The 15,669-nt window shown below is 46.6% G+C and overlaps 1 protein-coding gene across 1 annotated transcript in view; it reads left to right on the top strand.

The window, feature by feature from the left end:
* The first annotated feature begins 673 nt into the window (after nt 1–673).
* The window catches only part of tcf3b (transcription factor 3b), a 36,189-nt gene continuing 21,193 nt past the window's right edge, over nt 674–15,669 (top strand). Inside the window, 3 exon segments of the mRNA XM_084459087.1 lie at nt 674–962; nt 6,048–6,141; nt 9,315–9,387. Of these exon segments, the coding sequence (XP_084315213.1) occupies nt 6,064–6,141; nt 9,315–9,387 (151 nt within the window). The 5' untranslated portion in view covers nt 674–962; nt 6,048–6,063.

Consider the following 15,669-nt stretch of genomic DNA (forward strand, 5'->3'; position numbering starts at 1 on the left):
CTGTTATGATCCCGTATTCCGTGAATCCCGTAGCTTACTCTTCGCTTCCCCTCCGCTTCGCTCTGAATCAGGAACAGCAAGACCGAGCACGCTTGGCTTTACGTTTCAAATTCGCCATTTATATTGATATGAAAACGTGTCTGTATGAGCGCACGGCGTGCCCAAAGCAATGGGAGCGGGAGGGCGCACCAACCACAGCAATAAAATGATGTCAGAGGGTATACCAAGCCCCCTCCGCCAGCCCCCCTGAACACACAGCGAAAGCAAGCGTCAAGATGAGGGCGGTCTCCATGTGCCTTTCGGGCCGCTTCATTGGCTATCACGTCTGCCTGTTACGAATGCCTGTTTTTCTATTGGTCAATCCTTTAGGATCTATCATTCCATCTCGCGAAGCTGCTGTGTAATCGCAGCTAACTTTCGGAGATAGCCTTCCGCCGAAACGTATAGTCCCTCGGATCTTTTTTTTTTTATTTAGAAGAAAACACACCAACTAGGAACGAATACGTCAACGCATGTGTCCGATCTTTTCAATTAATCCGTTTGGGTTGTATAGTTGCTCTTGTCCAAGGAAGAAACAGCTCGTCTCTCGATAGGCGTTTGAAATCGGACACCGCTGGCTTTGAGGCCCTCACTTTGGGCGCAGGGATACGTTGTTGCGTCTGACAATGTGGAGCGAGGTGGTGAAGATGTCTGGTGGAAGAATGAAATCATCTCAATTGTAACAACGAAAAGGAAGCCGTGAGATTAATAACTACATTGTTTGTACACAGAGACTTGTTACATTGTACCCATGACGCGGGCCGCCTGTGAAAAGCAGGTTTTATCGGACGTGAAGACATCTGCGCTGTGAACCAATGCGTTTCAGGGGCTGAGGCTGAAATTCTCTTGAAGTTTTATGTTTTTTTCCTATCCGAGTCCCAGCCTTTTCTTTTTACTGTTGGATGCCAGACATTTGAAGAAAGGTAAAATGTTTGTATTTCCCCCCCACACACACACATGTTGTAAATTGCGTAATTTGAATATTATTATGTGGGTTAAATTGTAGGATATTTGGGGCTCCTGCAATTTTTGAAAAGTTTTGGGAATGTGTGGTTGAAGCGAGGGGCCCTAAGTTTTCGGGTGGTTTGGAGGTGGTGAGGAGAGAGGAGCCCGGAGTGTGTGAGGGGCTCCGCACCAACCACGAAGACAAGGAAATTAGCCCTTTGTTCACAATTAGGACCTTAGGTTTTTACGCTTGAATAGCCTGTTCTGAACGTATCTCGCCGTGAGTATTGATGTTTAATCTTTTCCTCAAGCAAACCCAGCATGTTTGATCCGTGGGAATGACTCTGAAATCGAATTGGTAACAAATAATGTTGATGGTGGTGGGCTTTATGAACTTGTGCTCCGACTTGACCACCTTTCACGTTTTGGGGGGTTGTGAGAATTCAGACACAAAGTTTATCCACAACACCAATTGCTCAGACCCCGATTTCATGAAAGCGTTTTTGCGTCTGGTCACAGGCTAGACTTTTTATTTTATTGCACATTTGGCAGGAAATTCCTCCTTCCCCAACCCCCACCTTCTCCTCCTCCTACTCTCTGAACTCTCTAATGCACAACTCCAACCTTGGGTTGATTTGGTCATTTTCTCAAAGGAAGTCCAATATTTATTGCACACGTCTGGTTTGAGATACTGCCACAATTATACATGCATGCCACATGTTTTGTAGCCCGTGTTTTTTTTCTCTTTTTTTTTTTTTAGGATTTTTATTATTTTTTAGAATATTGTCACTTCAACAGGACGTTTTAAACAAGGGCGTCCAACAAATTGTGATGCCACGGTCCATTCATTTCCCGTGATAAGTTTAATTCTACATATGTTCATATCCTCCGGCTGCAGGCTTTGTTGTCAATGTTAGCTGCCGAGGACCAGGATGTGGCCTTTTAGAAGAAACTAGCAACACAGTAGAATACATTTCACAACTAAAAAGTTATATATAGGCTAAATATTTGTAGGCCCAAGTAGGGTAGCGAGGACCAAATGTAGTTGCTTTGATAAAATCACTTTATTGACATGACCGTGTTCGCAGAAGCCTGTTCTCTACTAGTGTTTCTGCGGGTTAGATCTTAACCACTTGTTCTGCTACGAAAAATCAACTGTTGCTGCTGTTATGTCTATTTACTTGAACAGATAGCCACGCTTGTTTAAATTCTCTCACTAACCTACTATTTTGTCGTTCTAAATGTATTTTTCTGGTGAGATAAGCTTGACAAGTGATCACTATGTTTATACGTTTGTCGTTGGAGACTCATCAGCAGACCCCATCATTAACTTGGTAGCCCCTATTTGTAAAATAAGTTACAATGTCTGCCGGGCTTTTATTATGAGAGAACAAGCAGACGAAGAGCCAGCCCTATAATCTGTTTCCTCCAAGTATTGATCGATGGTCTGAGGCAGGAGATGCTTTTCTGCTATTATGATGAGTAATTGAGGTGTGCAGCCAATCCGCGCGACTGCAAGCTACCCCAACAGTTTTGTGTGTCTTGTGTTTGGCCTGGCTTGTTGATCCCTGTTTCCACAATCTCACCTAACGTGTGGCAGGGCAATACCGTTTGTTTACACACGGGGCTGTGTGTTGTATTTGTACAACTTTTTCCTTGTTTCAAGGTTAGATTAGTTAGCCTGGCCTACTTATCCTAACACAGAAGGCCCCTTATGTATGTGTCTGTATAGGCCCCCACCAGCTAGTCCCCTATACACTGCTGTCTCTGGGTGTCTTTCCCTGTGCTGGGGGCCAAATACTGTCTTTCCCTGTACTGGGGGCCAAATACTGTCTTTCCCTGTGCTGGGGACCAAATTGCATTTATATAGCGCCCTTCATGATACCCAGAGTGCTTTAGAGTCCAGTATTCATTCAGACACAGTCATACCGGTGGTGGTAAGCTACATCTGTAGCCACAGCTGCCCTGGGGCAGACTGACAGAAGCGTGGCTGCCAGCGCCTGCGGCCCCTCCGACCACCACCAACATCCATTCACATTTATACGTTGCGTCGCATGTCTTTATGATGGTGGGGGAAGCCGGAGTACCCGGAGGGAACCCACGCAGGAGAACATGCAAACTCCACACAGAAAGGACCTGGAAAGACCGGGATTCGAACCCAGGACCTTCTTGCTGTGAGGCGACAGTGCTAACCACTGAGCCCATATACTCTCATCCCTACCTAACACTGATAGTGTTACTTATCTGTTACTTATCCCATGTCTTTCCTCTAAGATATGGACGGAAAGCAGAGGTCTGGCAGGCGCAACAGATGGATTTACCTGTATTACGTGTGAATGTAAAGCCCCTGAAGAGGTTGATTACAACAAATTGCACAAGTGCTGGATTTTTCCAAAGAGCTTGTAAAAAGACCACCACCTGTTAGCCGCCGCATGCTCCTCCTAGTCCCTCTCTGCTCTGCTCATGAGCAGCATGCTTCTCCTAGCCCCTCTCTGCTCTGCCCGTGAGTAGCATGCTTCTCCTAGTCTCCCTCTGCTCTGCTCATGAGTAGCATGCTTCTCCTAGTCCCTCTCTGCTCTGCCTGCGAGTAGCATGCTTCTCCTGGTCCCTCTCTGCTCTGCCCGTGAGCAGCATGCTTCTCCTGGTCCCTCTCTGCTCTGCCCGCGAGCCCGTCTGAGTGGCTGGCTGGCTAGCAGGTCCACACAGGGCGTCTGCCTCTGCCCCGGCCTCTCAGAGAGCTGCCCTTGGCTGAGCCCGGGTCCGCGGGGTGGGGGGGGGCCTCGCCGCCGCCCCCGGGGGTCTCTGTCCCCCGACGTCCACAGAGCCGCCTCGGCTCGCCGCGGCACCGCCTCTATGAACCGACTACCACAGAGCTGCTTCCGGGAGGTTTTACCGTAATACCGCTGGCTCTATGGAGGCTCTGCTGCTGATATACCGGCCCCGCTCCGCGGAGACACGCCGAGCATACCGAGCTCCGCAGGCCCGTCCTCGGCTGCCGGGAGGCCTTATGTCGGAATGCCAAACGCCGGGTTGATCCCCAGCCCCGCGTTGGTTCACGCCATCCCAGTGTCCTCTGACATTCTGACAGTCACAGTCCACTTCTGCTAATGTGCTAACAACATGTTAGCATACAGACATAAGCTCCGGCTCTTTCCCCGTTCACCCATGGCTAACAACAGACCCAATTATGCTTCTTTCTTTTTTTTTGGAAGCTAAATGTTTACAGCCTCTGCCGTGTGTAAGGGTGGATACTCGCAGACGGTGTGCGTCGTCGTCTGTGGGAGGAATAAAGAAAGCCTCGTCAATGTGAAGTGATTCTTCTTGGTTTTGAGATTTGACTAAAGACGAGGTCGTGTCAGAAGAGCTACTGTTTATCGCCAACTGTGTTTTGATGTAGCAGAAGGAAATATTCCTCTCAGACCTGCCAGGAAGACATCAGTTGGATGTTATGGGGAAAATCGAACATGCTTTCTTTGCTTTGCTTTCTTTTGTGTTATTGAGCATGCTTTAGTGATTTCAGAATAGCCTGGACCCCCGCCAATCATGTGACAACTAAATATTATTAAGATGAGTCAAGACCAGAAGCCTTGGAACAGACAAGTCATGTCAATTGGATAAGAAGGATTTTGTACACAGACGTATTTAACTGCAAACTCTCATAAGATGGGAGTTGGATGGGGTGGAGACATGGCATCCCCAACTCTCTTGGTATATTGAGGAAGGTTTAATTTCCCTCCAGGTCTCAGATTGTTGTGTTGTCACAATCTCTTGTTGCTACTCCGTGCTCAGAGAGAAGGGTATGATAAATAAATACCACCGTCAACCACTGGTCTACACAGCTAGATAAGAACCAGGCTAGGCCTAGCTCTTCTACACAGATAAAAACCAGGCTAGGCCTAGCTCTTCTAACCAGGCTAGGCCTAGCTCTTCTACACGGCTAGATAAGAACCAGGCTAGGCCTAGCTCTTCTACACGGCTAGATAAGAACCAGGCTAGGCCTAGCTCTTCTACACAGCTAGATAAGAACCAGGCTAGGCCTAGCTCTTCTACACAGCTAGATAAACACCAGGCTGGGCCTAGCTCTTCTACACAGCTAGATAAGAACCAGGCTAGGCCTAGCTCTTCTACACAGCTAGATAAGAACCAGGCTAGGCCTAGCTCTTCTACACGGCTAGATAAGAACCAGGCTAGGCCTAGCTCTTCTACACGGCTAGATAAGAACCAGGCTAGGCCTAGCTCTTCTACACGGCTAGATAAGAACCAGGCTAGGCCTAGCTCTTCTACACAGCTAGATAAGAACCAGGCTAGGCCTAGCTCTTCTACACAGCTAGATAAGAACCAGGCTAGGCCTAGCTCTTCTACACAGCTAGATAAGAACCAGGCTAGGCCTAGCTCTTCTACACAGCTAGATAAGAACCAGGCTAGGCCTAGCTCTTCTACACGGCTAGATAAAAACCAGGCTAGGCCTAGCTCTTCTACACAGCTAGTTAAGAACCAGGCTAGGCCTAGCTCTTCTACACGGCTAGATAAGAACCAGGCTAGGCCTAGCTCTTCTACATGGCTAGATAAGAACCAGGCTAGGCCTAGCTCTTCTACACAGCTAGATAAGAACCAGGCTAGGCCTAGCTCTTCTACACAGCTAGATTAGAACCAGGCTAGGCCTAGCTCTTCTACACAGATAAAAACCAGGCTAGGCCTAGCTATCTTGATGTTCATTCAATGTCCCGAGTGACACATTCAAAGTGCTGTGAGTCCTAGTTATATTTATTTATCCTTTATAGAAACTATTACTTAATATTATTGAGATTACACACAAAAAATAGAGACTTGTCCAAGATGGCGGTGATGATCAGTAGCTATCTCCAGCCACGGCCAGTATCTTGTAGCCATCAGCCACATTTGACTGTGTTTAAAAAGAAATTATAATAATAATTTGAAATGCTGTCTGGTCCGGTTCCTCTAAAGTCAGTCTATGCTCTAAAGTCAGTCTATGCTCTAAAGTCAGTCTATGCTGTGTGACCCGGTTCCTCTAAAGTCAGTCTGTGTGCGAATCTCTCTCGTAGGGTTGTTAGAGACTGAATGAACCAGCAGCAGCAGCAGAGAATGGCTGCAGTGGGAACTGACAAGGAACTCAACGACCTACTGGATTTCAGCGCGGTAAGACAGAGGGGGGGGGAGAGAGGACCGGGGGGGGGGGGGGTGGTGGGGTGGGGGAGGGTGGGGATGGGGGGGGGGGAGTGGTAAGACACAGAGGGGGGGGGGAGTGAGTGAGTGGTAAGACAGAGGGGGGGGGGGGGGAGAGAGGACCCGGGGGGGGGGGGGGAAGTGAGTGGGATAGGGCTGCTGGTAGGAGGGGGGGAGAGTTGGGTTGATGTTGGGGAGACAGGGTTGCTTGGGTGGGAGGGAGAAAGGAAGGGGAGCCAGGACCCCGCACTGCTGGGCTGAGAAGGAGGATGGGAGAGGAGGCCAGGTTGTTGGTGGGAGGGAGGGAGGAATGGAGGGGAGGATGGGAGGGAGGGAGAGGGCTACTGGAGTGAAAGAAAGCGTGGCTTGGGAGGGTGGCAGTTTTGAACCAGAGAGGGGGAGGGAGGAACATTGCCCGGTGGGGTGGTCTTCTCTGATACTTTTCTTCACATTGACAGACTACACAACATTTGTCACTTTGCTTATCTCGCTACCGAGTCAGTAACGGGCTCGTCAGTTTGTACCCCAACGTGCTCGAGTTGCCCTCATGGTTTTTTACGTCATCACACCCCCCTGCATGGCAAATGCACCGTAGCTCTATCTCTCCATCCCTCCATCTCACCTCTGTAAATCACAGTCAAGGCGCCGGAACATTCCGAGAGCCTCAGGTCCAGTGAACTGGGCGTATGACCTCAGAAAGAGCCTTCAGCTGTCCAGCCCAGTTATTGGGTGTTGGGTGACTGTCCTTAGTGCTGTAGATTTATTCAGGGGAGATGGGCTTAATTGATTACTTTTTTTTTTCTTTTTTCTTTTTTTTTTTTACTACCGTTCCATCAGATAATATTTAGCGGTTAATTAAAGTCATAATCCGCAGTTGAAACAGCTGTGTTTACTAACAAGGGTAGTTATTGTTGAAAGGCGTCTTGTTGTCCTCTCGACACCCTTGATCGGCCGACCACTTATGTGAACTGCGGATTATGACATGTTTTTTTGGTGTAAACAACATTGTAATGGTTTGATGTGTGATGGTGGCCTGCTGGGAAGCTGAGGGGGTCCTGTCCTGTCCCCACTGGTGATGGACTGGCACTCTCTCAGCGGGCAAAGCTGAACATAACCTGCATCACATTCTACTTGATAGTGCTGCATCATGGGAAGTGTACTTTCCATTGACTTTTTGATAACTGCAGGATCTTTAAAGTGTTCTTATAAGTGGCAGGATCTTTAGAATGTTCTTATGATAACTGGCAGGATCTTTAGAATGTTCTTATAACTGGTAGGATCTTTAGAACGTTCTTATGATAACTGGCAGGTCTTTAGAACGTTCTTATAACTGGCAGGATCTTTAGAATGTTCTTATGATAACTGGCAGGATCTTTAGAATGTCCTTATGGATCTTTAGAATGTTCTTATGATAACTGGCAGGTCTTTAGAATGTTCTTATGATAACTGGCAGGTCTTTAGAATGTTCTTATGATAACTGGCAGGTCTTTAGAATGTTCTTATGATAACTGGCAGGTCTTTAGAATGTTCTTATGATAACTGGCAGGTCTTTAGAATGTTCTTATGATAACTGGCAGGTCTTTAGAATGTTCTTATAACTGGCAGGTCTTTATTATGTTCTTATAACTGGCAGGATCTTTAGAATGTTCTTATAACTGGCAGGTCTTTAGAACGTTCTTATAACTGGCAGGTCTTTAGAATGTTCTTATAACTGGCAGGTCTTTAGAACGTTCTTATAACTGGCAGGTCTTTAGAATGTTCTTATGATAACTGGCAGGTCTTTAGAATGTTCTTATGATAACTGGCAGGTCTTTAGAACGTTCTTATGATAACTGGCAGGTCTTTATTATGTTCTTATAACTGGCAGGTCTTTATTATGTTCTTATAACTGGCAGGATCTTTAGAACGTTCTTAGAACTGGCAGGTCTTTATTATGTTCTTATGATAACTGTATGGCAGGTCTTTAGAACGTTCTTATGATAACTGGCAGGTCTTTATTATGTTCTTATAACTGGCAGGTCTTTATTATGTTCTTATAACTGGCAGGTCTTTATTATGTTCTTATAACTGGCAGGTCTTTATTATGTTCTTATAACTGGCAGGTCTTTAGAACGTTCTTATAACTGGCAGGTCTTTAGAACGTTCTTATAACTGGCAGGTCTTTAGAATGTTCTTATAACTGGCAGGTCTTTAGAACGTTCTTATAACTGGCAGGTCTTTAGAACGTTCTTATAACTGGCAGGTCTTTAGAACGTTCTTATAACTGGCAGGTCTTTAGAACGTTCTTATAACTGGCAGGTCTTTAGAACGTTCTTATAACTGGCAGGTCTTTAGAATGTTCTTATAACTGGCAGGTCTTTAGAACGTTCTTATAACTGGCAGGTCTTTAGAACGTTCTTATAACTGGCAGGTCTTTATTATGTTCTTATAACTGGCAGGTCTTTAGAACGTTCTTATAACTGGCAGGTCTTTATTATGTTCTTATAACTGGCAGGTCTTTAGAACGTTCTTATAACTGGCAGGTCTTTATTATGTTCTTATAACTGGCAGGTCTTTAGAACGTTCTTATGATAACTGGCAGGTCTTTATTATGTTCTTATAACTGGCAGGTCTTTAGAATGTTCTTATGATAACTGGCAGGTCTTTATTATGTTCTTATAACTGTATAGCAGGTCTTTAGAACGTTCTTATGATAACTATAGCAGGTCTTTATTATGTTCTTATAACTGTATAGCAGGTCTTTAGAACATTCTTATGATAACTGGCAGGTCTTTATTATGTTCTTATAACTGTATAGCAGGTCTTTAGAACGTTCTTATGATAACTATAGCAGGTCTTTCCGGGATGTTTTTTGTTCATCCACCTTCTGGCATTTTACTTGAGTTCTCATCTGTTTTTGTTTTGACCATCTGACTCTTTGTGTTGCGCTGTGAGTCCTCTCTTAGAGCACCATGTCTTCTAGGAAGACGCTGACTGACTGACCAGCTGTGTGTCTTAGTTATCTGACGAGCTGAGTAGATGAATGTGGTCTATGAGAACCAGCCTCTCTGTGGGAGTGTCCGTCTGTGTTTCTAGATGGTTCTCATGAATCTGGAGGTGTGTGTGAACATGTGTCGTCACTGACCAATCCCGTCTCTCCCCTGCAGATGTTCGCACCGCCTGTAGCCAATGGGAAGAACCGACAGACGACACTGGCGAGCAGTCAGTTCGGAGGATCAGGTGAGACGCCGTCGCTATGTTTGTTTGTTTGTTTGCTTGTTTGTTTGGCTTCCCCTGAGCTGTTTATGCAGCACCTACTCTTCCTCCCCCTAGTCTTCCTCCACATGACATGGCGGCAGTAGCAGGAAATGACATCACAAAGACGGCTCTGCTGTCCAGCTGCTCTCTCAATCTGAACCACTATTCAACCTCCTCCTCCTCTCCTCCGTTTATAGAAGCATTATTAAAGTCGCACTGAAATGGAAAAAGCATTCGTTCCCATTTTGGTTCACATAATTGGTCATAGTGTTCACCTATTCAACGATGTATGCCTAAAAAAATTACAAAATTCTACTTTTGTTGTAATCTTATATCAAAGTATAGAATGTCTTACTTCCTGGAAAACGGTAGGTCACGTGACGACAACAGGTACCTTAGATTTTAGGCCAATAATCTCACGACATCCACCCGTCAATCAACGCTATTCTTCTATCGAATCTGTCTAAAGTTCTTAAAACCCGTCCACTTGTCAATGTTCCAATGAAATTCCTCTAAACACATGTCCCACCCTCGTAGCTTGTTTGCGTCGGAAATACGTCACACTACGGAAGTAAGAGGATCTCAAACGTCCGTTTCAGTGCGACTTTAAGGCAGGGAGTCCCTTTGAGAGACACAACGCTTTTTCGTTTTCAAGGGATCTGTGCTTGCATATATCTGACCGTCCAAGATGGCCGTGGGTGGTGGTGGGGGTGGAGGATCTGCTGAGGTATTCACACAGGACACTCTCTTGACTGGACATTGGTGAACATAGGTTTGTTTGAAGTTAGCTAAGGAGATGTTGACGTTTAGTGGTGGGGTGAAGGATAAGGCCCTTCATGTCGGTTTTATATGGGTTTAGATTCCTTCACTGGTATCTCTCTCTCTCTCTTTCCGTCCCCTTGGCCAAGTATACAACAGCCAGCGTGTTCTCTCTTCAGAAGAGAGATCTCTGCCGCCTCTCTGTCCTCCTAAACACTCTCCGACATTCCATATTTATGGTCATCTGCGCTTCAGGAGAATTTACTACAAGGGAAGCAAATCTCGACAAGCCGCCCCGGCTTTGATGGTCTTCAGAGGAGGCGTAGGCTGGGTGATGTAGTGGAGCAGGGCAGGCTGGGTGATGTAGTGGAGCAGGGCAGGCTGGGTAATGTAGTCGAGCAGGGCTGGGTCCACGCCAACGTGGGATGTGAGATCCAGTCCCTCTCCCAGGCCAGAGCCCCCAGGGCGAGAGTTCTGTCGCTCACCAGAGAACAACAAAGGAGAAAAAAACCTCTCTCTCTCTCTCTCTCTCTCTCTCTCACCCTGAAGTGTGAAACACACTCCTCCCCCAACATAGCGCTGGCCTTTCCCTCCACTGATCTGCAGGAAATGGCTCTCGCTCAGACAATGACCCAACACAACATGCACACCTACCCCTCAACCCCCCCCCCCCCTCCCTAACACCCACATACACACCTACCCCCCCCCCCCCCCACAACACCACATGCACACCTACCCCTCAACCCCCCCCCCCCTAACACCCACATACACACCTACCCCCCCCACCACACAACATGCACACCTACCCCTCAACCGCCACCCCCCAACACCCACATACACACCTTCCTCTCACCCCCCCCCCCCCAACACCCACATACACACCTACCCCTAACCCCCCAGCTTCACTCAAGATTCTTTTTTTCTTTTTTTTTTTTTACACGTAAACAAAGTCTGACCAGACGTTTCACCAAAACGTGATTGATGGTTTGATCCAGCATGTAGAGAGAATGAGTGGAGGAGAAAAGATCAGCCTCCAGCAGGACACACACACACACATGCGCACACACACACACACATATTTTGTGTGTGTGTAGGTTTGCATAGGTTTTAATGGATAGTAAAGTTGACTGAACTAGTCTGAGATAATCTGAGAATTGCCCAGTGTCCTGGAAGCCTGTGGCGTCAGGGTGTGTGCATGTGTGCGCACGTGTGTGTATCTGTGCGTGTGTGTGCATGCGTGTGTGTATGTGCGTGTGTGTGTAGGGGTGCTAGCGCGAGAAGGACTGCAGCATGGGAGAGGTGGCGGCCGAGTGGTGGTCCAACCCCCCCTCCCCAACCGACCCCTCTTTTCATCACAACAGGACCCAGAGGGGGGCTAATATCATTACCACCCCACCCCCCCCCCACCTCAATACACACACACACACTGTTCTCCGGGCACAGGGTGGGGGAGGAGGGAGGGTGTGGGAGCAGGTTACAACACAAGCCAGCTCTCTCGCCCCCTCCTCCTCCTCTTCTCTCCGCCTCCTCCTCTTCCTCCTCCTTCCTCTTCCTCCTCCCCCTCCTCCTGCTCCTCCCCCAGGTGTCCCCTCCCTCACCTCTGCAGCTGCTGGCCATGTCACCCACCCACCCAGGACAGCGTCCCCCTACCATAACAAACACACACTCACACACAGACACAGTGGGCTCTGGTGTGTAGCTGATGGTGTGTGTGTTGTGTGTTGTGTGTGTGTGTGTGTGTAGCTGTTGTTTATTATGGTTAGGGCTACTTGTTTTTCTTTTTCTCGTGGCACCCGCAAAGAATTGGTTACATCATGAAATCTAGGTTGCCCTTTATAAACAAATTGCATTTTTTCCTAGCCTTCAAAATGTGTGAATGCTTTGTGCTCCAACATATGATTATTTCTATGCTCTCTGGCTGCTGTTCTCCTGTCTGTGTCCAGTCCTAGCTGGTCTCTCAAACGTGTGTGTCTCATTGGTCTGGGCCAGTGTGTGTCCAGTGTGTTTGTCTCATTGGTCTAGGACAGCCAGTCTCCAGTATGTTTGTCTCATTGGTCTAGGACAGCCAGTCTCCAGTATGTTTCTGTCTCATTGGTCTAGGCTAGTGTGTGTCTTGTATGTGTGTATCACATTGGTCTAGGCTAGTGTGTGTCTTGTATGCATGTATCACATTGGTCTAGGCTAGTGTGTGTCTGGTATGTATGTATCACATTGGTCTAGGCTAGTGTGTGTCTTGTATGTATGTATCACATTGGTCTAGGCTAGTGTGTGTCTCGTATGTATGTATCACATTGGTCTAGGCTAGTGTGTGTCTCGTATGTATGTATCACATTGGTCTAGGCTAGTGTGTGTCCATTAGGGCTGGGGCGACTTGTGGACGTTGTCGATTATGGAAATACAATTTGCAAAATGTGTGTCCCCGGGTTGCAAAGAAGTAGACTAGCGCCCAGTCAAAACTAACAGTAGCCTGTTGGAAATCTGTTAAGGCGAGACAAACGTTAACTTGCAACTTAAATCTCTCCGATCCCATTTCTAACAAGACAAGATATTAGTCTAAGAAGCATTTTCACTGTTCCTTATTATCAGAAGAGAGGTTGCGTCTCCGTCTCCGTCTGTCTGCCTCACACACGTGGAGACCCTGCTCTGAGAGGAGAGAAGGAAACACTCACAAGTTTGCTCGCTCGTTGCCACAAGTGCAAACAGTCTTTTGCATGTGAGGGAGGAACCGCGAGCAATATTCTGAAGCATTTGGCGAAAGCGCATCTCATAGGCGACACATGGAGAAATGCACCGCTTTCCACTGCCTAATAGTTTTCTCTAGTAGTCAGTAGGGCTGTCAAAAACAATTCGAAGTTCGAAAAAAATTGGAATATCTTTTTTTAAAAGAAGTTCGAACCTAAATTTGAGAGTTCAAATATTGTAATATTAATAAATAATATTATTTATCCAAAATGATGCAGCGATTTACATTAATAACAGACCATTTATAGTATATAACTATTTATTTACGGCCAATAATCCAGACCCAGCACCTTATCAAAAGATGAAAGTTAACACCTCAGCGAGGGGTAACAGTGTTCACAGTACAATATTACAGTTAAGGGTTATTTTATGAGGCTATTATATTCTTTAAAAAAAAAAAAAAACATGTATAAATTCGAATATCGTCCGATATTATGCGTTTTTTAGCTCAATGATATCATGGCGGAGGTGAGAAAACCGAAGCCAAACATCACGGAGGAAGCCAGAAAAAGAAAAAGACAATCTGATAACGTTACAACAGTAAGACAGTGCCCTTACTCGCAGAGCCTGTGGGGGCGCAGTTCTGAGAAAACGCTATGTATTGCTTTAAAGCAATCATTTGTCAGCTAAAATGGTTTGGCTTTAAATTTGAAAGAGAACTTTTATAATGCCTTGCAGTGCATAGGCTACTTTGTTTCTTGTTAGATTTGTTTGTTTTTAGATCAAGATAATTGTGTAAAATACTGAAATATTAATGAGACAATACTTGCACATTTATTTTGGATAAATTAAGTGTAAATTGATATAAAAATAATCTTTAGAATACTTGTTAAATTACTCAAGTTAGATGAATCAACTAATCAGGAAAATAATCGCTAGATTAATCGCTAGAAAAGAGTCTTTAGGTGCAACCCTAGTCTCCAATGTGTTTGTCTTCTTGGTCAAGGCCAGTGTGTCTCATACAGGTCCCAGCATGAGAACATGGTGGAACTATGGTGTTTGTGTCATAGTAAAGCATTCAAAATCATTCTGTAAGATGCAACTTTCTCTCCCTCTCTAGACGTCTAGACAGACAGCAGGTGCGAGACTGCAAGCGCATGCGCCTCTCTCTCTCTCTCTCTCTCTCTCTCTCTCTCTCTCTCCCTCGTCGTGTCGTGTCAACAAGCAGACAGAACGTGCGCGCACCGCTCGCTCATACAGTATTTGACTGTTCTCCCCCCCTCCCGAATATTTTTTACAATATTCGTACGAATTTACTATTCGGGAAAAAGCGACTATTTGTGCTCATCCGAATACCGTATTCGTATTCGGGCACACCCCTACTATAGACTGGCTGAGTGTCAGTGTGTCAGTCTACAAGCTGGCTGTAGGTCAGTGTCTCCTCCCCTCCTCTCCTATTGGCTGTCTCCGTCTACATGCTGGCTGGGTGTCAGTGTGGCCCCAGCAGCTCTCTACCTTGTTTAATTGCCTCAGAGTTAATTACTCCACAGCGTGTGAAATGATGTTATCCTCCGTAGAGCGAGTCACTCCCCCTCTCTCCCTCTCTTCTCTTTCTCTTTTCTTTCTCTCTTTCTCATCTCTTTTCTTTCTCTCGTCGGCTCGCTTGCTTATTCTCCTGCTCACTTTCCCTCAAACATGCGCACACACACACACACACACACACACACAGAAACACCTCATCACACAAGTCACCCGCTGGTCTAATGGAAGAATTGCCGTGTTTGGTGTGCGTGGTGTCTGTCTAGGCATTCTCTACCCAGTATTGTTGAGCATGTGGACCAGAGCCATCACAGACCCTAGGATTGTAGAAAGGCTTTGGTAGACCTTCCGTTTCCTCCCGTGTAGACTTTCCTGTCACTGTCCCCAGTCTACAGACACAAGGGTACTTCCTCTCTGTCTGAGAGAGGTGACGACATCACCTTTGCGACATCTGAGCTGGACCCAGCTGCTCTGGCATGTAGGATTTATTTCACCTTTGAACCCTCATGACCCATGTTCAGTTGTGTGTCCGTTCATTACCAGCCCCTGTGCTGTTGAGGCTGTGCCTAGCATTATCCTAGCACTGTTTAGATTAGCCTAACTTAGATTAGCCTTGCTTTAGGACTGTTTTTTTTCTTCTTGGATTAGCCTAGCCTCATCCTAGCACTGTTTTCTTAGATTAGCCTAGCCTTAGCCTAGCACTGTGTTTTATTAGATTTTCTTGGGCTTTGTTAGTCTAGCCTTTACCAAACGATGTGCTAGCCTAAAGACGCGTAGCTAGCTTGGATTAGCCTAGCATTGTGGTCTAGCACTGTGTTTTATTCGATTTTCTTAGGCTTTGTTAGTCTAGCCTTTACCAAACGATGTGCTAGCCTAACGCCGCGTAGCTAGCTTGGATTAGCCTAGCGTTGTGGTCTTTGGGCAGGCGAGGCAGGCGGACTGACAGTGAGCGAGCGAGGCTGGCCTCTGAGATGCCCTCTCTCCTCTACTCTCCTGGCTCCGTGAGCCAGAGGAAAACTCTCCATACATCAGTGCTGTCGCCCAGGAGTGTAGGTGGCTGCTCTGCTCTGGTACACTCATCACTCATCTCCCTCTCTCTCTCTCTTCCTCTCTCCCCCCCATCTCTCTCTCTCTCTCTATTCCTCTCTCCTCCCCCCCATCTCTGCCTCTCTCCACTTATCTGCTCTCTCTCTCTCTCTCTCCCTCCATCTTTTTCTCTGCCTCTGTCCCCTCTCTCTCTCTCTCTCTCTCTCTCCATCTTTTTCTCTGCCTCCTCGCTTGCTC

Source organism: Borostomias antarcticus (genome assembly GCF_949987555.1).
Source record: "Borostomias antarcticus genome assembly, chromosome: 26".
In the NCBI taxonomy this organism is placed as follows: Eukaryota; Metazoa; Chordata; class Actinopteri; order Stomiiformes; family Stomiidae; genus Borostomias; species Borostomias antarcticus.